General features: G+C 34.6%; 1 protein-coding gene across 8 annotated transcripts in view; it reads left to right on the top strand.

The window, feature by feature from the left end:
- Positions 1-9,881: 9,881 nt before the first annotated feature.
- The window catches only part of LOC148956338 (zinc finger and BTB domain-containing protein 35-like), a 57,079-nt gene continuing 39,889 nt past the window's right edge, over positions 9,882-27,071 (top strand). For 3 of the 8 annotated variants that reach the window (XM_089105136.1, XM_089105198.1, XM_089104986.1), the window contains exons 1-3: positions 9,882-10,215; positions 23,292-23,463; positions 24,842-25,086. In XM_089105136.1, the coding sequence (XP_088961262.1) occupies positions 24,851-25,086 (236 nt within the window). In that variant the 5' untranslated portion in view covers positions 9,882-10,215; positions 23,292-23,463; positions 24,842-24,850. Of the gene's footprint in view, positions 10,216-11,710; positions 11,769-19,982; positions 20,048-23,291; positions 23,542-24,841; positions 25,087-27,071 lie in introns of those variants that run through there. The other 5 variants (XM_089105014.1, XM_089105099.1, XM_089105052.1 and 2 more) reach the window with 5 other exon arrangements.

Below are 27,071 nucleotides of genomic sequence, written 5' to 3'. Positions count from 1 at the left end.
CAATTGTAACTGAAACTAAAAAAAACGGAATTTTGATACCAAAAGATACATCAAAATAATCAAATTTTCTTTCTGATTTCAAATATATAAGTTTCATCAAGATTAATCATACCAATCAAAAGTTACGTGCCTGAGAAAATTTGGCTGATTTTCGAAATAAGGGAGAAAGACCCCCTAAAAGCTATAGAACCTTAATGAAAATCACAGCATCATATTCAGCGTATCAGAGAACCCTACTGTAGAGGTTTCAAGCTCCTATCTACAAAAATGTGGAATTTTCCATTTTTTGCCAGAAGAAAGATCACGGATGCGTGTTTGTTTTTTCTTTTCTTTTCCCCAGGGGTGATTGTATCGACCCAGTGGTCCTAGAATATCGTGGGAGGGCTCATTCGAACGGAAATAAAAAGTTCTAGTGCCCTTTTTAAGTGACAAAAAAAAAATGGAGGGCAACTAGGCCCCCTCCCACGCTCACTTTTTTACCAAAATCACCCGATCAAAATTTTGATATAGCCATTTTGTTCAGCATGGTCGAAAATATTATAACCATGTCTTTTAGGATGACTTAATCCCTCGATTTTGAGATAGCCATTTTGTTCAGCATGGTCGAAAATATTATATCCATGTCTTTTAGGATGACTTAATCCCTCGAAGCCCCCAGGGGGAGGGCTGAAAGTTATGAACTTTACCCAATGTTAACATACAGTATTGGTTATTGGGACCCGGCTCAATGGTAACCGAAACTCTAGAAAACGATATTTTGGTACAAATAGATACATCAAAAGAATCGGATTTTAATGCTGATTTCAAATATATAAGCTTCATAAAGTTTAATCCTACCCATCAAAACTTACGCGCCTGAGAAAATTTGGCTGATTTTCGAAAAAGAGGGGGAAAGACCCCCTAAAAGTTATAGAACCTTAATGAAAATGACACCATCATATTCCGCGTATCAGAGAACCCTACTGTAGAGGTTTCAAGCTCCTATCTACAAAAATGTGGAATTTTGCATTTTTTGCCAGAAGAAAGATCACGGGTGCGTGTTTATTTGTTGTTGTTTTTTTCCCAGGGGTGATCGTATCGACCCAGTGGTCCTAGAATATTTTGGGAGGGCTCATTGAAATGGAAATTAAAAGTTCTAGTGCCCTTTTTAAGTGACCAAAAAAAATGGAGGGCAACTAGGCCCCCTCCCACGATCATTTTTTCCCAAAGTCACCTGATCGAAATTTGAGACAGCCATTTTGTTCAGCATGTTCGAAAATATTAAAAGTATGTCTTTTAGGATGACTTAATCCCTCGAAGTTCCCGGGAGGAGGGCTGAAAGTTATGAACTTTACCCAATGTTAACATAATAGTATTGGTTATTGGGAAGTATACAGTACAGACGTTTTCAGGGGAAATTTTTCCGGGTAGTGGGGGGGGGGTCGGGGGTTATGTGGGAGGATGTTTCCATGAAGGAAGTTTTCATGGGGGAAGGGGCATTGCTATGAAGAGGACGCCGGACTTCCCAGCAATATTTAAAAAAAGATCAGAAATTAAATATAAATAAACAAGTTTTTCAACTGCAACAGCAGCAACAGCAAAACTTTAAACGAACAGAAAATATTACATATATGATTGGGTTCACCCGCTAGTCAATACCTCACTCTTTAAGCCAGAGATTTTTTAGTACTTTCATAAGAGCTATTTATTCTAATTAACGGCCTTTGTCATTAAGCTGTCATTTTTAAAGAATTGGAACAAAATTCGAACTTTCGCTTAAAGAGCAAGGTATTGAATAAGGGAGCGAACCCCCTAATATACGTATTAAAAATATATGAATATAGAAGTTCGTTACGTAAGTTAATTCGTAAGTTACGTATATTTATTACTAACAAAAACGTTCGTAAATAAAATGTTTTATAAAGTTTCGAGAAAGCCATTTAACCAAATAAAAGTAAATTAATATGAAAATTTTGTTTTAATTATTCATGTACTGTGAGCCAAGATCAAAACCTGCATTAATTCAAAAACGTTCAGAAATAAAATTTAAAAAACAAGTTTTTTTTTATTGAAAGTAAGGAGCGACATTAAAACTTAAAACGAACAGAAATTATTCCGTATATGAAAGGGGCTGTCCCCTCCTCAACGCCATGCTCTTTACGCTAAAGTTTGACTTTCTCACAACTCTATTTTTTTAAACAATAAAAAAGTTTAGCGTAAATAGCGAGGCATTGAGGAGGGGACAGCCCCTTTCATATACGGAATAATTTCTGTTCGTTTTAAGTTTTAATGTCGCTCCTTATTTTCAGTTAAAAAAAAATTGTTTTTTTATATTTAATATTAGAAAAGAGACATATCCATTCATAGTGCCTTAATATGAAAGCTTAGAAATACCCGTAGTCGTCAGACTTCGGAGGCAGGCAAATTCGCGATATTTGACTCTACAATCCATGTATCAAATGCATTTTTTGGATTTTGAGTTTCAGAAATATAAACCTAGGTCTTCGGCCTTATTTTAGTTCCTATCCTCAGTTACATGGTTAGAAAAAAAAAGATCAAGTGAATAACTTAAAATGTTTTTCGAGAAATATCTTTACTGTTTAAAAACTCTTTTAAAAACTCTTTTTTTTCTTTTAAGAAAAAAAAAGATCAAGTGAATAACTTAAAATGTTTTTCGAGAAATATCTTTACTGTTTAAAAACTGTTTTAAAATATTCACCAAATCATGTTCCAGAGTAATATACTCTACAATAAAATGTGAAATTACAAGGCAGTGATTAATATCGAGATAGGGGAGAAATTGTGAGACATTCTTTGTTGAAAGGTGTCGTCCAGTCTCAGATGCAGTTGGCACCTTATTATCTGGATACAAAAGTCGTTTCGCATTTAGAGCAATATTTCGATTGTTGTCGCCAATAATTGTCGCTGTGTTGCCGAGAAGCGGAGGAGAATGTTTTCACACTTGGGATATCTATTGTTAAACACAATACCAAATCTGAAAGAGATGTTTCTAGGGAGAGTTAATGAAGTTGATACCTAAGAGCGTGAAAAAAGAATAAATGATTTTTTTGGTTGATCATCACACGAGGTAATGGGAAAGGAAAATAACGGACTCTAACAAAAAATGGACTTTTGGTAAGGGCTACAGCCAGAAAGGGCATGATATACCCCCAAAAGAAACTCAAAGCGTGGCATATTGTCTAAGACTTTCTAAGTTCTAAATAATTGTTTCCTGCTTTCCATTTTAATCTTAAAAGAAAATTATTTAACAAAGCATGCTTGTGCGCTTCGGTTTGACTTCCTTCTTTCTCTGCTAAACTCTGATTTGACTCGGGCTACTATATTCCTGGATCCTTGCAAAGATTAAATAAAAAAAACAAGTTTTTTTAACTGAAAGTAAGGAGCGACATTAAAACTTAATACAAACAGAAATAATTCAATATATGAAAAAGGCTGCCCCCTCCTCAACACCTCGCTCTTTACGCTAGATTTTTTTTTTTGTTTAAAAAAATAGAGTTGCGAGAAAGAGTCAAACTTTAGCGTAAAGAGCGCGGCGTTGAGGAGAGGACAGTTCCTTTCATCTACGGAATAATTTCTGTTCGTTTTAAGTTTTAATGTTACTCCTTACTTTCAGTTAAAAAAAACTTGTTTTTTTTTGTTATTGAATTTCTTACTATTTTTAAATTAATGCAGGTTTTGAACTTGGCTCACCGTAAATGAATAATTAAAACGAAATTTGCATACTAATTATACTTTTATTTGGCTAAATGGCTTTTTCGAAAGTTGTTTAATTTTATTTACGAACATTTTATTAGTAGTAACTATAAGTAACTTACGAATTAACTTACGTAACGAACTTCTATATTCGTATATTTTTATTAGGTATATTAGGGGGGTTCGCCCCCCAAGTCAATACCTCGCTCTTTACGCTATAGTTCGAATGTTTTCCAGTTCTTCAAGAATTACCCTTTAATCAGAAAAACCGTTCATTAGAGTAAATAGCTCTTATGAAAGTACTAAAAAATAACTTCAGCGTAAAGAGCGAGGTATTGACTAGGGGGCGAACCCAATCATATATGTAATATTTTCTGTTCGTTTTAAGCTTTGATGTTGAAACCTTTTCAGTTGAAAATTTGTTGTTTGTTTTTATTTAATTTCTCATCGTTTTTTTAAATAATACTAGGAAATCTGGCACCCCCTTCATAGCAAAGTCCCTTCCCCCATGAAAACTTCCTTCATTGAAAGATCCCGCCACGTAAACCCCGACCCACCCCCACCCCCCAAACCACCAAAACAAATCCCCCCTGAAAATTTCTGTATGTTTCCCAATAACCAATACTATATGTAAAAATTGGGCAAAGTTCATAACTTGCAGCCTTTACCCCGGGGACTGGGGGGGATTAAGTCAACCTCAAGACACAGTTATTATAATTTTCAACCATGTTAAATAAAATAGCTATCTCAAAGTTTTTATCGGGTGATTTTGAGAAAAAATTGAGCATGGGAGGGGCTTTAGTTGCCCTCCTAGAAAAGGGCTGTCCCCTCCTCATCTCCTCGCTGTTTTACGCTAAAGTTTGACTCTTTTTCAACACTCAACTTTTTAAAACAATAAAACACTTTAGCATAAAAAGTGAGGCGTTGAGGAGGATACAGCCCCTTTCATATACGGAATAATTTCTATTCGTTATAGGTTTTAATGTTGCTGCTTACTTTCAGTTAAAAAACTTGTTTTTTCAACTGAAAGTTTTTTAACTTGTTTCTGATCGTTTTTTTTAAATAATGCTGGGAAATCCAGCACCCCCGTCATAGCAATGTCCCTTCCCCCATGAAAACCTCTTCCATGAAAATATCCTTCCAGTTTACCCCGATCCACCCTCCCCCCACTACCGGAAAAAAAAATTTCAGTTAATTTTTTTTTTTAATTTCTGAACGTTTTTTTAAATAATATTGGGAAATCCGGCGCCCCCTTCATTGCACTGTCTATTCCCCCATAAAAACTTCCTCCCATGTAATCCATAACACCCGCCCCCCCCGCATCCCAACTACCAAAAAAAATCCCCCCTGAAAACTTCCGTATATTTCCCAATAAACAAATACTATATGTAACATTGGGCAAAGTTCATAACTTGCAGCCTTTCCCCCGGGGACTGTGGGGATTTAAGTCATCCTCAAAGACAAATTTATCATATTTTTTGACCATGCTGAACAAAATAGCTATCTCAATATTTTGATCGGGTAACTTCGGGGAAAAAGTGAGCTTGGGAGGGGGCCTATTTGCCCTCCATTTTTTGGTTACTTAAAAAGGGCACTAAAACTTTTTTCGTTTTAATGAGCCCTCATGCGATATTCTAGGACCACTGGGTCATTACGATCACCCCTGGGGGAAACAACAAACAAAAAAACAAATAAACACGCATCCGTGATCTTTGTTCTGGCAAAAAATAAAAAATCCACATTTTTGCAGATAGGAGATGCTATGAAGCCGGCGCTTTACGCTAAAGTTTTTTTTGTACTTTCATCAGAGATATTTATTCTAATTAACGGCCTTTGTGATTAAGGCGTCATTCTTAAAGAATTGGAACGCAATTTGAACTTAGAGTAAAAAGCGAGGTATTGAATAGGGGGCGAACCCCATAATATACGTAATAAAAATATACGAATATAGAATTTCGTTACGTAGGGTAATTCGTAAATTATGTCAGATCAAAGTTTTGAAAAAGCTATTTACCCAAAAAAAGTAAAATTAATATGCAAATTTCGTTTTAATTATTCATGTACGGTGAGCCAAAATAAAAGCTGAATTAACTCAAAAACGTTCAGAAATTAAATAAAAAAACAAGTTTTTGTTAACTGAAAGTAAGGAGTGACATTAAAACTTAAAAAGAACAGAAATTATTCGTATATAAAAGGGGCTGCCCCCTCCTCAAACCCTCACTCTTTACGCTAAATTTGACTCTGTCTCACAACTTTGTTTTTTAAAACAATAAAAAACTTTAGCGTAAAGAGCGAGGGGTTGAGGAGGGGGCAGCCCCTTTCATATACGGAGTAGTTCCTGTTCGTTTTAAGTTTTAATGTCGCTCCTTACTTTCAGTTAAAAAAAACTTGTTTTTGTTTGTTTAATCCTTCAAGGGTAAAGTTATCAGTACTCTTTGTAGTTCACGTTGATGACTTGGATGCTCCTGTATTATTAAGAATACACATGAGGAGTGAAGTTAGGTTAATCCTAATGAAAAATATGATGGAAATATAATACCTTAGTGTATGTAATAATATAATTTGGGCTATATATTTGCACATTAGGGGGGTGTAAGGGTAAAGTAACCTTACCTTGCTTAACCTAACCTTACCCCCATCCCTTAATGTGCAAATATAGAGCCCAAATTAAACAAGTCCAATGCATTCTGTCACCCGTCATCTGTCTTTGTGGCTATGAAACCGGTTTTCATAAATCTTATATTTAGCAAACTTCTCAAGTGTGGTCTGAATGATACAGGAGTACCCTGATTTAATTTTGTAGTCTGTGAGTTCAAGCCAATCACAAGAAACAAAATCCGTTAAAAAAAAAAAAATATTCAAAATGTGTCGTCTTCATTAAGATGTACCCAGTCCTGTCTATGCGCATTGCAAGTTTCAAGCCTTTCAGAGATGAAACAAGTTTTCTGCCCATTTTTGGGTATTAGGATTCGATGTAGTCAAAATTAATCACGAGTTTCTGTCTTTTTAAATTGTGTTTTCTTTTGTTCAGTAAAATTCTGTCTCAAATACTTACTGTTTTACTGTTTTTGTGTAGCTAATACTCAAGACTGGGAGTCAGGAATAGGTTTAGGTTTCCAGCATTAGTAAATTCAGTTTACTAGACCTTCAACTTGTGGTATTTTTGCACCAACAGAGAAATTTATAGCTCTCATTTAAGCTAAGCTAATCTAAAGCATATTTCAAGAACAAGTCGCATTTGAACATTCAAACGGTATACAATGTCAGGCGATAATAAAAGAAGAGACACAGAAAAATGTTGCGCCTATTTTTTAGCCTCACGAACCGATACAACCTAAGGGTCTCTTGGGTCTGTGTACATGTAACTGCAAAGGTGATCGAAAAGTATATATCTGTCGTTTCCCGAATCTGCGTTCAGAAACAAAAAGTTTGCTGGACCTTTTTGTGCCCCAATTCGCCCTCATATATTCTACATTAGATTCCCCTTAGCCCATATGCCTGCAGCTGTAATTTAAAAATGACCAAGGAAACAGGTATGTGGTCCCATTTACCAGCTCTCTAACATCATCTCTCCTTCCAACGAATATGTATGGTCCTCTTAGCCCAACAATGATCCTTGAAAGTTTCAAGTCAATCAGAAAAAAAAAAGGTTTCGGACCTTTATAGGCTCCTGTTTTGGACGTGAGAAGATGATAAACCAGGATAAAATGTTTCTTGTAGATTAGGGTCTGCTTAAGCCAGATAATCCACTTCGTCTTTTTCTTAGGTCCAATTGTCAGGCGAATCATTTTTTTTTTTTTTTTTTTTTTTAAATGGACTCTCCTTGGTCGAAAGAATTCTAGAGAGTTTCAAGCAAATACAAAAGTTTTCAACCCCTTTTTCTGTCCTTACCTATTTTTCGTCTTAGGTTCCCCTTGGCCAGGAACTTACAGCTATAGGTTTCCAGCTATTCAGGAAAAAACAAATTTGGTCCTTTTTTCGGGGAAACTTAATTTTGTCTTTCTATTTGTTTCTTGCGCATTGGGACCCTACTAGATCAATGACTAAGGGTTACGCGTATTAAACTGTTGAGATAAACAGTCCTTGGCTCTCTTCTGGTACCATTTTTCAGGGGAACATGCCCTTAAACTAATTTTTCTATTAGTTTATTCTTTAATTTTTCGCTAATTAGGTTTTTCAGTAAATTGAATATTTCCCCTCTCCTCTTCTTGGTTCGAGGAGTTGTGGCTGTAAGTTATAAACTGATTAAGAACAATAAGGGTTTGGTGTATTTGTGGACCTTTTAACACCCTTCCCCAATAAGCGAATATACGCAGCCTCCTTAGCCTAGGCAATGGTTTTTCAAAGTTTCAAGCCAATTGGTGAAAAAATTAGCTTTTCATGAATCGTAGTTACATGGGGTCTCCTGCCAAAAAACTAAATTGTTTTTGTGCAAGAGTGTTTCCATTGTCCAAGAACATAAGACTGTAAAATTTGAGCCATTTTGGACATTTTTTGTGTCCTTTTTGGATTTCTTTTTTGGGGGATTTGTGCCCCAAAATTCATGTTTTTTATGCTTGGTTCCACTTGGCCCAGGGACTTAAGAATTTAAGCTTCAAACTGATGAGAGACAAAATAGTTTTTGTATCATGTAAAGGTTAAAATGAACAGAAACTACTTTAAGTAAAAGCGAGACTATCGCTCCCTTAAGCCCTTTAAAGACTTGAGCAAAGCGTATGGGTAACTTCTAGCCATACTCTGTAATTTACCCATTCTGTGGGTAACTTAAGTTATCAATGCTCTTTGGCATGTAAGTTATCCATACTCATTAGGCGAGAACATCAAGTACGCTTAACTGCAAGCCAAAACTAAATATGTTTAAACGGGTCATCTTTTCCCAATATAATGCTGAAAAATCCATAAGTGCTAAAATTTCCAGGAATTAATATCATTGTAACTTATGCAATCAATCTAGCTTCATCACTCTGGTTACGCAGTTAATTTTTGTCCATACTGTCTTCATTTTAAGCGTGTTCCTTTAAAATATGTTGAAAACCAATTGTTAGATCCTCTTTTAAGGCCCTGTGTCCATCCTCTCTATCGCTCTCCGTTTAGATTTATTTAGGAGTGAAGATAGATTCCTGCTAATGCCACCCGTCGATTCATACCTGTCAGTAAGGAATAAAATAAAAAATGCCACTTTAAGTACTTAGGAAATAGAAAATTTAGGAAGTAAGAATACATATTATTTTGTGTTTTGATTTACACAACATGTTGGTAAGTACCTTAAACAATCTCGAATCCCCTTTCTAATCTTCACATCCATCTACTTTCACAGCTAGTTCAAATCAAATAAAAAGTATGCAACATAAAATATTGATTTTTTTGTTATTAAAAATAATAAAGATTCCTTTGTTTTGAAACTCTTGATTTCTTTTCTTTTCAGGAACTAAACTACTTTATTTTACACCTGTCATACGAAAAGTATTCGATATTCTGTTTGATAGTGCATAAATCACTAGCAGCTTAGAAATGCTGCTTCAGAACCTGATTTTGAAGAAGAAGGTCATTTTCTTGCTTCACCAGCTAAGACGACCAGTGATAGCTCTTCAACGCATTTAAATTCAATGCGGTTGGCAACAACAATGATGAAATAAGTGATGTAGATCCCTGTCAAGCATAATTTGACAGTGATGAACTTGCTTACTAGATCCAAGTTTCAACAAAGCAATCGTAGAAGAAGGTCAGAAGTAGATAGTGGCTTGCAATTAGATTGGACCCATTTGTAGTTCTTCTTACAGTGTTTTCAAACAAGCTCTTTGATCAAAATGCATTAACAATGAATTGCAACATTCATTGTTATATGTAAAACATAACTTCAGCAAAGTTATGTGACGAGGATTTTACAATTTCTGCGGATCCAATGAAAATTTGTTTGCTCATGGACTTAGGGCTGGAAGTATTCTCCTTCTCACTGAGAAACTGATGCCAGGATCAAATATTTATTTCTACAGATTTTCCAGGTTGTTCAATTAGCTTTATTCGCCGAGTGAGAAAGGACTGATCACACGTGGAACGATAACGAATGCTCGGCAAAAAAAAACTGCTAAAATCACGTAGAGTTTTTAAAAACCCTTGGCCGTGGCGCTTCCGTGATCTACGTAAAACATAATGGAAGAATAGATAATAGGAATCACAAAAACAAGACGTGGTACGAAAACACACTTTTATTTCTTGCATGTGATTTTAATGGTGTAGATGAAGAAGCAATTGCAAGATGCTTCGATAAGAACCTCATGAATTAAGTAAAAATCAAATGCTCCAAAATTGTAGCCGACTACTATCACTTTGTAAGACCTCATATTTTGAGCGGAGACTGATTGACGCAGCAACTGACCACTTGTTTCAGCCAAAGAGTTTTTGATCAGTACTTTTGGAATTCGCTAGAGATGGCATTCACCTACCTGAGTACGAAAACCTGAAGGACACTGCCCGGTGTTGAAGAAGACCTGGTATTATTGTGTGAACTATAAAATTTCATTTGTAAATATATCTTACTTCATTATTTGTTTTAAAAAATATTAAAACTTCAAATGAAAATCCTTATAATTACAGGCAGAATTTTCCAAACAATATTGAGAGCGAATTTCCCACACTATATACATTCAATAGGGGGAGAAGAACAAGGGGAATCTTTTTGGAGACCATATTCGAGATTCAGGATTTTTTTTTTTTTATACCAAAATCCCTTGTTTGATAATTGTAAGTATTCTGGCTAAAATTCTGGTTTCATATCATCAGCTCAACAATCCAAAATAATACTTCAACAAACTCTGCACTTATTGTTTTTATGCTTTACACTTGAAAACATTTTACTATGTGCTTTAATTTTGTTTGTCATAAGATTTATTTATTCATCCATAGTAGATCCCAACACCGCACCACCGATGAAACACCTTAATGTGGAAAACAATTTTGATGGCATGCTGGCATGCCACTGATCTGTCTATATGTAGCCTCATGTTTTCAGTTTTTGTTGTGATTTGTTGATTTTGGTGTACTAAGTAATTTATTGTCCTAAGTAACTCCTTTAAAGTCCATATTGATTTGTAACCAGAAAATGGAAATAAGAGCTTACAAACAGAGTAGGCAATGGCGTATTTAAGGGGACAGAGGTGAAGTTTCACAAGATTCTCTTAGAGGGCTTATTCTCTCGCTTGCTGCAGTCCTCTTGATTTCGTGCAGCATAGTTTGATAATTTTTTGAAGTGACTCAGAGCAATAAAATTTTCACCTTTACAGTTCTCATGTTGCTTTTATAGACCTATTAAAGTTATTCACTTCTAAGGTATATCCTGCATCATGAGCTAGAATTTGGGATTCCCTCGATCATTTTATCCCTGTCCTCTAGTTTCCAGAGCATTTCATTGTGAAATTTTCTTATTTTAAAATTTTAATCTTAGGATTAATGATTATCACTTCTCATCTTGCAAGTGACTGAGCATGCTGCAAAACAGCAAAATATCTGGAATTAAAGGGATTATAAAGTTTATTTCAAAACATTCATGTTTTGAAATTTGTGCTATAGTTTTTTTTAATATAGATGGCATTCATCCTGGTGTTCAATCCCCATTTTAAGTTCTGTTTAAAAAAAAAGAATTAAGGTAAAATTCTGCTTTAGCTACTTTTGGCTATCTTGAAATGAGGTTAGGTTAGGAAAATGAAGGTTTCAGGGATGGGTCTACAGGCTAAAGTATGTCCCAAGAAGTTATTTAGAAGTACCTACCTCTACTTCGTCTCCCTGTAGAGGGTCCTGAATTTTGCCTACATTTTACCTTAATTTTCAGTTATCAGTTTTCATTTTCTTAGGCTTTAGCTCTGAAAATGTAATTTCAGTTATTTGAGCAGAATTTTAAGTCATATTAATGTTTTATTTTCAAAATTTAGGAAATGTATCTGCATATCTGTAAAATGTTATAAATTGGGATTGATCAAAGTTGTGAAGCTGAAAACAATTTTGCTGTACTTCATTTAAGCAGAAGATCTATTTTGCAAGGTTTCACTTCTATAATTCATAGACTTTAAAGGTCATCAAAGGTCAGTACCCTCTAGACCCATCCCTGAAAGTTTCATTTTCCTAACCTAACTCCTTTCCAAGATAGTCAAAAGTAGGTAAAGTAGAATTTTACCTTAATTTTTTTTTTTAAACAGAACTTAAAATGGGGATTGAACACCAGGAAGAATGCCATCTTAGAACCTATATATTAGCAGAGTGTATACCCCCCTCCTATTGTGCAAATATATACCCAAAAATATATACCCAAAATTGCATTTGAGCCTAAATATAACCTACATTTGCATCAAAAATGAATGTTACTCTCACCCCCTTGATGTCCAAAATATATACCCTGATTTGGATATATTTAGGGGTTGGGGTAAAATTCATTTTGTTATATTTAGATTCAGAATGCAGTTTTTGGTATATATCTGCCCATTAAGGGGGTAGGGGTATATAGTCTGTTAGTATATAGGTTCTAAGATATTCATCAATGTTTTAGAACATTGATGTTTAGAACATTGAACATGTTGTTTAAAAAATTTAACTTAATATGGGGATTAAATGCCAGGTTAATGCCATTTATAAAAACGAATTTATAGCAACAATTTCAAAAGATTTACACATTGTGTCAAAAGAAGGAAAAAAAAGGAGAGATTCGAGGATAAAGGTTCTCCCCTTGGATAATTTGTTAACTAAGATCATTATACATATTTTAAAGTAAGAATTGTTTTCTTAACATGTCTCCTTATCAGTGGGCAGAACTGTAAACTTTTACCCAGTAAAGTTCTAGAATAACAGTGCTTAAAGTCAAATTTGTGACAGTTCATCTCCAGCCCTCCTGATGGCTCATATAGAGCCTAAGGACATATAGGAAATAAAAAAAAAACACTAACACGATGCAATTCTTAGGCTATTTTATAATATACAGCATATGCTATTGATATTAGTCAGGGATCATGTTTTCTTCATTATTATTTACATATTCAACTCATTTAGGATAGCTTAGTTGGCTATTTTTCATCTGATATACAGCACAATCACATAGACTAAACAGTAAATTTTTTGCAGTGGTATGTTAACTTTTTTTCACTTACAAAGAAAGTTAACATACCACTCAATGCCTTTTTTTTATGTTCTTTACAAATATAATAATCATTTTTGTTGCAAATGAATTTTACCCCCACCCCTACATATACCAATTCAGAGTATATATTTGTATATTAGGAGTGATGGTGGTAAAGTTTAAACTTTAGGGTAACAACTATTATGATGAAAACATGTATAAAATAAGAAGTTTAATTTTAGGCTACCATTTTTATTTTATGTAACTGTGGTTTTCTTTGTTAATTCTAGGGCTGTAGGCTATAGAGAGCAGGGGGCTGGGGATGAATTGTCACAAGCACAACATTAACCATATAAAAAGGTAAAGTTATAGTTTAAGGTGTTTTTTTTTTGTATCTTGGGAAATAGTTGAGTTAAGTTGATAAAAATCTCAGGAATGAATCCAGGGCCTTTACCACTTTCTGGGAAGGCATATTCAAGCCCCCATCTCTGCTCCTTCTCCCTCTAGAGCACACAGACCATTCATGATTTTTAGCAATCATTGTGTTGTAAGAGTGGGTAAAGGTCTAGAATTGGTCCTTTTCAGAAGGAGACATACTAGTACAAAAATTACACATTTCTAGATTACTAATTTTGCACTTAATGTCATGGTTTGATTTGTACTTTCATCCCCAGCCCCTCTATAATGTTTTCACATAGCCTTAGGCTATATAGAATAATTAGGCTAATGAAAACCAATTCAAAGCAGATAAAAATGGGAAAACAAGGAAGTATGATTCATTGATACTTGCTGCACAATTATAAAGGAAGAATTTCATCATTTTTTGGTTAGTTTCTGCATATAGTCCAGGGCTATGTGAAGCCATTAGAGGGGGCTGGGGATGAATTGTCAAAAATGTAAACCAAGTCATGAAAATAAGCATAAAATTTCTAGCTTACTACCACTACTAACGACTTACCACAGCAACAATGCTTCCATTGGCCAACACAGCTGCACTCAATTTTCCTCCATCCCAATCGATTCAAAGCCTCCCTCTTTACACCCTTCCAGGAAGTTCCTATTCCCCTTATATCTTTCTTTACAAAATCTTCCCACCCCAACTAAGGATGCCCTATTTTTTGTTTTGCCCTAGACATTTGGCCAAAAACGACAATCTTTGGCAATCTGTCATCCTTTGTATGCAGAATGTGCTCTAGCCATCTCAACCTTTCCTGCATGACAGCCCTGGAGATCAGTATTGAACCAAACTTTTTGTACAGCCTACTGTTCAAGATACCATCAGTCAGACAGGTACCTGAAACAATGCATTGGCAATTTCTGTAGAAAACATCTAGCCAACCTTCCTCAATTTTTTGGAGTGGCCATGCTTCAGAACCATACTTAACCACTGTTATCACTGTCATTTCCAATATTCTAATCTTAGTCCACACACTATCTCCCTATTTTTTGTAACTTTTTTTTATTGTGAAAAAACACCCTGGACCTGGGCTATTCCACTTTTTATCATTTTTACTGTGCCCACCATCTTTTCCAATAATACTACCTAGGTAAGTGAAGCTGTCAACTTGATCAATATTTCATTACCCAGTGTCACCTTTTCATCTTGACTTATTGTTAGCCTTAGCAACTTATTCTTCTTAACATTAACTTTCAAACCTATTCTTGAATCCTGAACTTGCAAAACCTCTAAAAGTTCCTTCATTTTGCTAACACAAAGGAAAGTCTAAGTACAGGAAAGTTTCACTTCCCCATTTGATTCCATGTTCTCCCATTCCCTTTGCTCCTTAGAAAAAATTTCAAAAATTACTCTATTAATAAACAAGAGTGGTTCCAGGATTTTTGTTTGGGGGGGGGGTTACCCGATTTTTTCCCGTTTTTCTGGTAAGGTTTGTCTTTGCAGGTATTTTTTAGACTAATTTTTTACTCGGTCAAAAATTTCAGGGGGGAGGGGTACAAACGGGGTAACCCCCCCCCCCCTGGCTACGGCCTTGTAAATAAGGATAGAATGCAACCCTGCTTAGCTCCTGATTTAATGCAAGACCAGCTACCAACTTCATTTCCTACATTAACTGCAACAGTGTTATTCTTGTAGATAGTACTAGTCACTTTTTTGTATTTGTCTGGTACACCATACAAGGATAAGACCCTTGCTAAAACTCTTCTATCAGCTGAATCAAATGATTGCTTATAGTCTATAAAAATGCAGGTTAAAGGTGTTTGATGATTCAGGTACTTCTTATTTATTAATCTAAGAGTGAAAATTTGGTTGCATATCCTCTACCCTTCCTAAGACTACACTGTTCTTCTCTTAAAACTTTGTCTACAGCATCTCTAAGTTTAAAAAGTATTATCATACTAAATAATTTGCTAACTACAAAAGCCAGACTTATGCCTATAATTACCACACTCACTCTTATCACCTTTCTTATACAGGGGTTTAATTATGGTTTTCCTCAAATCATTATGTACTTCCCCTTTTTCAAAAATCTCATTCATAACTTTCAGTAACCTATTTCTAACCTCATAACCACCATATTCAAAAAACTCATTTACCACACTATCAGAACCTGGGGCCTTATTATATTTTAATCCTTTTAGTACTACCACTAATTTGTCCTCATAAAATAAATATTCCTTCACATCCAAGGCATCACAGACTTTTTCTTTTTCCTCTATGTCTTTTTCTTTAACTTTATCACAGTTTAGCACATTCTCTAAATGTTATGGCCATCTCTTTTTAACTCTTTCCTTATCACTAATTGTGACCTCACTCCTATCTTTAACTGGGATAAGTCCAGATTGACTACTCCCTCTGAATTTAATAATATGCCAGTGCAATATTTAACTATTGTGCTGTCTAATTGCATCTTTTGGATGTTCAGCATTTTATTCCATGGCCTCTACTTCACACCTCCTTAATTCATATTTTAATGCTTTCTCTACTTTCTTGATATTAATCTTATTTTCATATGATCTATCACTCAGATAATTCTTGTACAAGCCCCTGTTCTTCTCTATTAAACCCAAACCATTTTCACAAATTGTTTTCTTAAAATTATTCTATCTATCTTCTACATAACTTACAGGATAATTTACAGGAACAGTGCCTCTTACTAGGATATCATATCCTGTTGTGGCACTCTCTAATCTTGGCTCAACATAGTGCACCTAGTGCACAAAGTCATATCACTTTTGTATGTTATGTATTATGAAGAAACACTTCTTTCTGTAGATGCTTGTCAAGACGGTTTTTGAAGTTATTTAGAGTTGGTGCCGACACTACTTCTTTGGGTAACGAGTTCCAGTCTTTAACTGCTCCAACTGACCAGAAAGAAGATCTCTATCTAATTAGTGCTGTTTGTCTCTGCATTTTTTTGCCGAATCAACCATAATGGAGATGGTAGTCAAACTACGGAAGTATTTGTCAAACTTGGTCCTCTATAGGATCTTTATCCATTTATAACTCCAGATTATGTCACTTCTGTTCCTTCTCTTGTTTATGTTTTGCACCTTTATTTGCTTCATGCGCTGTTTATGTGTCAGTTCATTTAGTCCGGGGAGTTGGTTAGTGGCACGTCTCTGCATTTTTCTGATTTTGATAGCGTCGCCAATGTATGAGGGACCCCAGACTATGTTTTCATATTCAATGGTTGGTTGCACAAGGGTTTTGTAGAGTCTGATGAAGGTTTTAGTGTATAAATGCCTGAAAGACCGCCTGATTAGACCAACCAGCCTGCTTGCCTTATTTGCAGTGAGATCTGTGTGTTGGTGGAATTTTAGCCCTGAGTCTATAAAGATCCCCAAGTCTCTTTCACAATCAGTGTGTGATTGTGACTACATTGTCACATTTTTTTTACATTGTCAAATTTTAAACTCTCCAGTTTAATATTCAGCTGTTTGTGGAAAGTTTCTCTTAAATTCTAATCCTGGAGTCTACCAATGTCACAGCTTTTCAGGAAGTAGTTACTTTTCCTAAACTTCAGCTATAACCCTAGCGCTCCTATATACCCTAGTATCTTGTATTGATCCTGTTTGTCTTTGGTCTACAATAACATAATCAATAATGTTATCTGTCTATAATAGGGAATATATTTTGAAACTAGATTTAGTGAAAATAAAAGGGAAAACCCAAAATTAAGGTAAAATAGTTGTTGCCAAAGTTTATTTACCATTGGCTATCTTCTTAGCCCTAAAATAGGAAACACAGAACTAATATAAGTTATCCCAAATAAAAGTGCAACTACCACATGCCTCAACCCTCTGAAGGCCAAAGCATTATCTGTGGTGAACTGAAAAATAAAAAAAAAATATTTCAAATAGTTTCTGTTTAGACCCCGGCGCCGCGCCGATGGGGGAAGACCGGTGGCGGCGGGGCCAAAAACAGCGGTGGTGCGCCGCCAGTAATATGTCGGCAGCGTGCCACCGGTAAGATGTCGGTGGCGCGCTGCTTGCGCGATCAATGTTGACTGCAAACATTAATGTTGTCATCAGTCTTTCTCAAATCACAGCTTAAATTTACAAATTTACTTTCTCTACACATTGACAGTACACTTTGATAGGATACTCCACCTAGTAGCTACTGGTAGCAACCAAACTGTCATATTCTTGTTAAAGTTTCTCACCTCCCATCACACTCCCTTTTGTATTTTTTTAAAGCAGCCATATAATGTTCTATGAGATCCGTCTCTGCTTTAAATAAAAAAAAAAGTTTTGGCATCCCTGCTTTCAATAAAAAAAATTCAAGATATTATCATTTAAATATAGTACTTCCCTAATCCCCCCCTCTGGATACCACCTCGATAGGATACCGTCCCTGCTTTAAATTAAAAAAAATTACTTTTTGGCATCCCTGCTTTCAATAAAAAAAAAATCGAGATATTATCATTTAAATGTAATACCTCCCTACCCCCCCCCCCCTCTGGATACCATCTTGATAGGATACCATCTCAGCTTTACATTAAAAAAATAATTTACTTAATAATTAACTAGGTCACTATATGGTTCAAACAAACACGCGAAATAACGTTAAACAGCTTAGTGTTCCTTGAAAAAAAATTTAGGGTAAGAGTAAAGGGGTACAATGACAACAACAAAAATGTCAAAATTATTCAGATATACCTCAAATTATTGGAAAACTGAGTCATAGATTTGCTGTGGCATTCAATGAGATTCAAAGGATCTAATTAAAAGAAAGCACACGCAAAAGCCAAATCATTCTAGTAGCCTATGAGAAATCGCAAAATACCCAAGACAATGAGCAAGTCCCAATGGAGGGCCCTGCGTCTATCAAAATATTTCAATGGTTTTCCCAGGGAATTTGATATTATTTTCTTCCATCTCCACTTTAAACGAAAAAAATAATTATCTTTTTGGCATCCCTGCTTCAATTAAAAAAAGAGGTATTATCATTTCAAAATGATAGCCCTCTATCCCCCCCCCCTATAGGCAATAGTTTAAAATTTTTTATTAATAATATTTTTGGGGTAACTTACTTTTAAATATTTAATTCCCCAACCTTGTACATAGCTTAGTCTATAGCAAAATTTTGTCTCAATAGAAGTTTTTTTGGGGAGGGGGGGGGGATTTTTTCAGAAAGAAGATTGTATTTTCTTTAATCTATCATTTTTTCAGCAATTGTTTATTAAACATTAGGAAAATCTTATATAAAAACAGCAAAAGAAAACACAAATCTGCCAACTTGTGATTCAGCTGTAGAAACAATCTGTCAACTGTCAATTTCAAAGTCCAACTGAAGCTGTATAGTAGTGAATGCGTTCTATTCAACTTAAAAATAAAATTCTTGTTACAAATGATTTAAGAAATATCAGTTGGGAAACTGTATTCGAAATGATTTAATCTCGTTTCACAAAGACGATACTTTTTTTTTATCAACATATGAAGAACTGTGTATATGGCAATTGCATCTGTCTGGTTTTTATGCAAAGTAACAAAAGAGATTAAAATTAAAGAACAAGAGAATAGTGAAGAATTATGGTATGCAAAGTAATATTTGGCAGAGAAAGTCACTGGTGATAAATTGCTAGGGGTGGCACTGCGATTGGGTGATTTTTGGGAATTCAGGGAACCAAATTTTTTTTCGGAGTGACGCATAGATTTTCGGGAAAATACCCAAAAATTCGGGGATAGTGCAAGCCCTGCTTGATTTCTAATCAGGAAAATCGAGATATTAAACCCCACGAGAAAGGAAAGCTCCAACTTTGCAGTTGACGCAATAATGAATTGCTGCAAAATTAATTCAAAGTCAGCCAAACGCCGCCACCTCTGCCGGCGTGCTTGCGGCGCGCCGGCGGCGTAGCGACACTTTGGCGGTGGTCAACCAGGCCTCTCGTTGGCGGCGTTCGGTCAATCCGCCGGCGTGGCACCGGGGTCTATTTCTGATATCTTAATAGCATTGGAATATCAAAAACAAGTAATCATTCCAGGAGTTAATATGATTATGCTTTAAGCTATTAATCTAATTTCATTAATCTGATATTGAGTAAGTTTTTATCCAAGCTTTTGTCAATTTAAATCCAATCCTTTCAGATTTCAGTAGAAAAACAATTATTAAAAAATTTAATGATCTATCAATTCCTAGATATCAATGTTCATTTAAAATATTTTTATTTAGGTATCAGTTTTCTGCATACTTCAGTGAAACAATATCAAAGGAAAAGTTTAACATGAAAGTATCCTTTTAAAAATATGAAACTGAATATGACAAATGGAGCAATAGAAATATTTCTTTTATTTCCTATAAACCACACTATTTGAAATAAATGTTGTTTTCAGTAAGCTGTACTTGTCTATTATATAAGATACACTAGAGAAATGAAGTTTGGAGACAATAAAATATGATGGAAATTGTACACTTTACTATCAAGATTGTGAACGTCATTTGTGAATTACTAAATTGGGAGCTTTGGCATCCGCTGACCATCTCAAACACAAAGAAAAGTTCATTATCAACGCAATTCTTGACCTAGTTCATTTTCGTTCATTATTAACGCGATTCTTGAGGACACCATTTAGTTTGCATTGACTAGTGATAGAATATGGTGTCTCGCCATGGATGTTAAAGAATGACTTCAAATTTCTGGAAGGGCAACAACACAACTGAGCTGGAACAAGCAGATTACACCCATTTAAATGTGAACAACAGACAGAATTTTGCCGACCCAGAAACCAGTGCCACAACCCAAAAAGTAGAGAGAATGTGGGGTTGTGCAAAGTGGAGGAACAAACAGCACTAAGGTACATTCCACCATCATTTACATTCATACTTAGTAGAGTACATGTGGTGGGCAGCAGTAAATTCAAAAGGCCAAGTTCTTTTTAATGTGAATCCTGAGGATATTTCAGCATTCAGGGAGCATATATATCTAAGTTGTAGTTTTCATAATTTTGCTAATAAAGTATTCTATTTTTGGCTTTTTTTTCATTAAGTTAAATAGTTTTTTTTAGGTTACGTATTTAATGTATGCTATCCTTTACCACCACCCCTCCCCCTAATGTGCAAATATATAGCCCAAATTCGTTTCTAAACTATTATATTTCCAACCTAATTTTGTTTTATTTAATTAGCATTCACCAAACTTCACTTCTCGAGTGTGTTTTATATTATAAACAAGTACCCAATAAACTGTCAGTGACAATGAAGCCTTTTAAAAGGTTTGAAAGAGGGAGGGGTAGATATAGCCCTACTCTTATTTACTGTAGGCCTAGTTCTTTTTTGTAAACCTTGAGTAGTCTTGCCAATTTATTATGTTGTTTTGTTGTTGTTACCCATTATAGGAGGACAGTTTGACGGAAAAACACCCAACAATGTCTGCATGGCCCCATAATGTAGGCTAATGGTTATCAGGACTACTTTAGATGCAACAGATCTCAGGCTTGATGCCAGGGAAAACTATTTTTCTGATTTTATTGACATTATAGTTTTTTGGCTGGAAATGATGTGAAATGGCAGCAAAAATTGTTAAAAGCAATAAAAGAATAGGGACGTTATATTAAAAGCATATATTAAGCCATTAGAAAGAATGATGAACAGTGCAGCTTGTGTCTTGTCTGTACTTCCTATTCAACATCCTGGAAAGAACTGCTGGCCTGATTTATTTACTTTGTTAAATTACTTATTTTTTAAAAAGACTAAATTTTTATTAAACAACTTAGCTATATTTTCTTTACAATATTAGAAGCCATTAAAGATGCAACTGTCAAGAGTAGGCCTATAGAGCTGAATAAAAAAGAGCTGTTTTAACAAAATGGCAATTGAAATTGATCATCACAAATATTCTCCACTGCAACAATTTTTCTTGTGTGAACCTAGAAGAACTAGCCAAACACTAGACATTCTTACCATATTACTATTTCTTACTCTTTTTTTATACCATTTGCCTCAACATACAGGTCTATGGTTTAGTCCTTATAGGCATACTGAACCTGTTATTCATGGTAATTTATATCTTTTTCAAGGTGTAAATTTTGTGAATTTTACTGGTCATTTCCCTTTCTAATCTAAACTCTTTTCATCATGGTAATTTCTGTCTCCATTAAGCTTGACTTTTTGTGCCAGATAATTTGGATTCAGGTGTTTAACCATTTTCCTTTTCCAGAAAAAATTTTTTGTTTTAGTGAACTAGTGAAAAATTCAAGCTTGATGATACTGTTTCTTCTCTATAATAAAAGAGATTACACCCTAAAAAATTGCTGTTCTTGTTCATTTTGTGCTGGAAAAAAAGTGGACTCAATAAGAGTCCACTTTTAAGCACTATTTAGCCAAAAAAGCACTAGTTAGCCATTATTGAGATATTCAGTAAGCTTGAAGGTACCTAAATACTTTGTTCAAAAACTCCTGCATCTGAGAACATACTGCACTATGACTGAGTATATATCTCTAATTACCTATGCAATCCATGTAAAATAAGCATGCATTATCAACAATAATTTAAATGCTTCATTGACTGAGTTGGAGCATTCGAGACTCTTTAACTTTGCACAGAATTGAAGATAAATAATTAAGTGGGGATCTGTATAATAACAATAATTTATTTATAGCCCACTTTTATACAAAACAAGCGGAGTAAAGTACACAAAAAAGGAAAAAAAAATCAAATACACAGAAGCAAAGATAACTTAAACATTAATCACTGACAAAAACACACGGATAATATTATGGTTTGGGCCTAGAGACACAAAGGCATGTCTTGTTAAATTATTACTAAGCAATTGAAACGATTGGATAATGTCGGTAGCACCATACTTCTCAATAATGCGTGTATTACGATATGAAGTTGGGAGGTACAGTAAAAATTTAAAATATCTAAAATAAGCAATACGGATCTGGCGCAAATCATTCTTATTCAATGACGAATACATTCCACTTAAAAACGACAGAATGGTCACAGTGTGTAGGATACTTTTAGCTGAAGCTTATCATAAATTTTCCACGATTAGGCATAATTTTCACATATCCAATCTTCAACTTTTCTTTAACATCTCTCAGAACTTGAAGTCGCAAAAAAGTGAGTGTAGAACAAATACTAATTCCTAACCATCTTTGTGTATTTTTGTTACAGGGTAGTTTTGTCTTTAACCTGGAACTGTAAGCTTAAACCCCATATTTTAAGCTTTTAACAATAGGTTCTTCAGATGAAACTGGAGAGGGTAATTTACCCGCTAAGCCTCTTCCATTCCATGTAAGCTTTTTTGGTTAAGCATTAAAAAAAACACTGATGGGACTAAGATAAGGTTTGGTTAAAACTGAAAGCCAAAAAAGCTTATAGGCAGTTTTTTCTTTTGCATGAGTGAAAGAAAGTTTGAAATTTTTCTCCATAACATGTGAATAATCATTTCAAAAGTCATTACATGTGACTTTTTTTAATTAAGCATTAAACAGACACTGATGGTACTAAGATAACGTATGGTTAAAACAGAAAGCAAAATACGATCTCTTGATCACTAAGCTCCTTTCATTCCATGTGACGTTTTTTAAAATTAAGCATTAAACAGACACTGATGGTACTAAGATAACGTTTGGTTTAAACTGAAAGCAAAACAAACACTTTTATGCACTTCTTTCTTTTGCATGAATGAAAGAAGGATTGAAATTATTCACCATAACAGGTTGTCTTTATTTCATTTTTGTCATTGGAAACACTTTCCTATAGTATGCCTTCCACTGAGCATGCAAAGGAAAACATAACATACTATATTTTATCCTATATTTTGTCTGAAGGATTCCCATGCTACTACATAAATTATAACTGAGTAATTTCTAGCTGAGTTGCTTATTCTAATTGATTTTGGAAAAATTAACTTAGAAAAGTGTAAAGGAAGAGATTTCATATGAAGTATGCTAAAAATGCACAAAGTACAAAGATAAATAAACTTGTCTGTTTTTTGTTTTACTGCTAATGGACCTAATTGCTCATCTGATCATGCTGTGTGGAATGTAAAAACTATTTCAATGTTTTTCTAATTATTATTTCTCTGCTAGGTTTCCCAGGGAAGAAAAACTTCGTAGATCCTGGATATGAGCTACTGGTAAAATCAATTGATCTCCAGAATTTTACAATCGAATATGGTCAGACCATTTGTCCAAACAAGATTTCAACTATTGGTTTAGCAAAAGAGGAATTGTCATAAATGCAATTCCCTCTATATTTATAGTACGTACTGTTGCCTCCGATCTGCTTGTTCTGTCAGAACTGAATTTAATTGTTCCAAGCTAAGCATGTAAAATAGAGGTATTTTCTTCAACTAGTTCTGATTCTCACCTATTCAAATTTTGGTATGGCAAATAAGCCAACTTTTGCCAAAATTTTATAAGAGGTGAATTACAGCTTCAAAATTAGTGTAAATGGGCGAATTCTTTTTTTGAACGTTTCTGAGTATGTAATATTTCATTGAGACCTACCTTTTTTTTTAATTTTGGACTTACCCTCATCTTTTCTCAATGAGGAATTTTTGCTCTTGTATGTCAAAGGGTACTTCGATCTTTGAACTGGGATCCAACCTTTTCTGGTGAGAATTGTGGATTTGTTGTAAAATCGCGTCATTAGAAAAGTACAGTAGTAGATAAAAAAATGGTAGTTAGTAGTCTAGTAAGTAGATATAAAGAAAATTATGAAAAAGAAGAAAATCACTAAAACAGCCTTTTGGCTGAGAAGGTTGCTCTATATTTTGATCCACATAGCCACTAGGTTTCAAAGGTAGAAGGCTAGACTTATTAATTGAGGATACGTTATTATGCTTGCCTAAGCCTTTGGATACGTTATTATGAATAACTAAGCCTTTGACAGGGAGAGTGCTATAATTCTAAAAATGAGAAATTCTTGAAACTTTTTATTGTCAATAATATAGTGCATGGTATTTATATATGTGACTAAAACATTTGTCATGGATGAAAAATGGATTTAGCGGTGTTTACTTTTACTTTTGAATGTCAAAGCACATGATATAGATTTTGTGTGTTTAGTAGGAGCATCTTGTAGTAGACAATAGTATCAACCAATATATAAATGAGAATGTAACCACGCCATTCATTTAACATGTGATGTGAAAATTTTATGTTACATTTTGCAAAAATTAGTATTATTCTAAAGGTCGTGAAAAGTGGCCTCTTTTAAAGAATTGCTGTGCCTTTGTTTCTGGCCTAATTTTTTAAGTTTCATATCAATTCTCATTTTTCCAAAATTATTTTCCATAGATCTTACTTTTGTAGCTTGATTAGTTCAGCTGATTTTTTGGCAGCCACAATTCAGTGTACACATAAGGCCAAACATACTTGATTGTATACATATAGATATATCGCTCAATGCAATCCACAGCTCGTGAATTCAACCCAAGCGATTTTACCACAGCTTTGCTTAGGTGGAACAAATTTATTTTAAATAATTAAACAAAATAAAAATAATGGAATAATCCTAGGTCACAATCAACAAATTTCTCCCACCACCAGCTTTGGCTTTCCAAAATGGTGGTATTTTATGTGACATCTAGCTTTTATGCATTCAATAATTTATAAATGATTTAATTGCATTTCAGGATCAAGGAATGGGAAAACTAAGAATTCTTTCAAATGATTACACCATGTGTCATCACCGGAAATTCATTATTGAATATCTTTTTCGATCGTGGACGAATTCTGACTTGACTGATGTTACAATTGTTTGTGGGAAAGAACATATTCCAGCCCATTCCATTCTTCTTGCTATCGCTAGTCCCCTACTCAAGGCTGTACTTGCATCAAACAGTGACGAGGATCATGTGCTCGTAATGAGTGAGTTTAGGTGCGTAGTTTTTTTTACTCATATAATAAAATATATAGAATTATAACTCATTAGGCGGGTTGAAAGTTGATTTAACCTGTTTTAGCTTTCAAGAAATCTGTTGGGGAAAAAGTCTCCAATAACTCAATGAAAGAACTGTTTATTGAAGGAAAATAATTTATACAAATGTCAGTAATGTTTCTCACATTTGCCATTTAGGTAAATGAACTTTTTATGGTGATTTTTGAACCAACAGGTTCTTATAAAAAACGACTTCTTTTTTTTGACATGTTCTGTGTCTTGCTTCACATTTTAATGCTTTTATTGAGATTTAGTTCCTTTTAAATATTCTAGGAATTTATGCTTAGGACACATTAAAAGACTAAGGGAAAAGGTCAGGGCTTCAAATGAAATAAGTTTGATGCTTCATTCGATTGTCTATAGGCTATGTAGTATCATCAAGATATTATGTAGTTTTTTTTTCTATATGAAATATTTATTTTAGGTATTTTTGCAGTACATTGTTTCACCCTCCAACTTCTTGTAGAATATATTTGTTGTTTTTCTTTTTTTCAGTTTTTTTCTTCCTTTTTGTTAGTAGCGCACCCTTGCATGCGACGCTTTTGGTTTGCTACCGATCTATTTTCTCTCAGTTTTTTTCCATAATAAATTATTATTATTACTACTACTACTACTTAAGGTTTCTGCTGATAGATGTGAAGAATGAGCAGGAGTATTGCCATCATAGAACATGACACCCCAGTGTAATTATTATGGTCTCTTTTCTTTAGGTTCATATCATCTACACTACAGTCCACACTGAGAGAGGTCAAATGAATAATGCAGTTTCGAAAGTTTCAACAATAGTCAAAAACATATCAGTTCTTTTTCGTTTCATGGAATTTCAGACAATATTGAATTAAAGCTTTAATTTCTTTTATAATTTTCTATCTTTTTTTATTTTATCTATTAATTTTTCTTTTATCTTTAGATTAGCCCATTTTTCTATCTTTCTTTATTTTATATGTTTCTTCCTGTTTCATCTTTTATCTTTTATTTTTTGGTCTAAGAAATATGCCAAAAATAACTTAACGAAAGTGTTTGCAATAAATACAAACATAGCTAAAAGATGTCAAATATCATTGTTTATTCCATGTCGGTGCATACATGGACATAACCGCGTTTGCTTCTCGTAAAGCTGCAAACTGTCCGGTGACGTGTCACAGAAGTGGTCTGCCATTCTTAGAAAAGCCCCTGCCCGGATAAGATCTAAAGACAAAGCAACTAAGAACTTTGTTTGCATAAACCTTGAATGGACTCTGATGCAAAGAGAACCAGTAGTCACAGCCAGACGGACTAAACGGAAGAACTTACTGAAAAACACCTCTAGTTCAGGAGGAGAAAATTCATTGAAGACAGGTGCAAGGACCCAAAAATCTACTGAAAGTTTGAAATTTATTCACTTCAATCCGAGGAGACTAAAGAAGTCGTAGCCCAAAAAAAAAAAACTGACGACAAGGCAATTGTAGAAGTGAAACCGAAAAATCACGAATATCTACCAACTCTTTCTGAATTTCACGTTGCTGGTTATTCTCTCCATAAGAAAAGCGTATCTGCCAATGAAAGTAGAGGCATTTTATGCTATGAATCAAAGCTCACGCGCTCAAACTTGATCATCCCACTCAACCGAGCAAGGAAAATTTATGGTTTTCCGTCGATCGCGGGTGTCTACGTAACACCTTGCTTGGGGGTTTATAGCGTAGTCCCAACAAGAGCCCCCAAACCGACTCAACGATTTTCCAAGACCAGCAATATATGGTCAAAATTGCACTATCCCAAGTGTGATTGTTGGTGACTTAACTTGCCTAAATAACCTAGAAGATGACGTAAAAGTACGACAACCCAGATTCCCTAGAAGGCATGTTCGTATCAACATTCAACAACTGTTACCTACAGTAATTGTCTGAAGAACCCACTAGAGCCAGGGGCAGTAGTAATCCATATAC

This window comes from Artemia sp. Qi Xiang Cuo, chromosome 1 (genome assembly GCF_049724085.1).
Source record: "Artemia sp. Qi Xiang Cuo chromosome 1, ASM4972408v1, whole genome shotgun sequence".
Taxonomy (NCBI): Eukaryota; Metazoa; Arthropoda; class Branchiopoda; order Anostraca; family Artemiidae; genus Artemia; species Artemia sp. Qi Xiang Cuo.
Note: the sequence above shows the minus strand (reverse complement) of the source record. Positions and strands in the feature narration are given on the sequence as shown.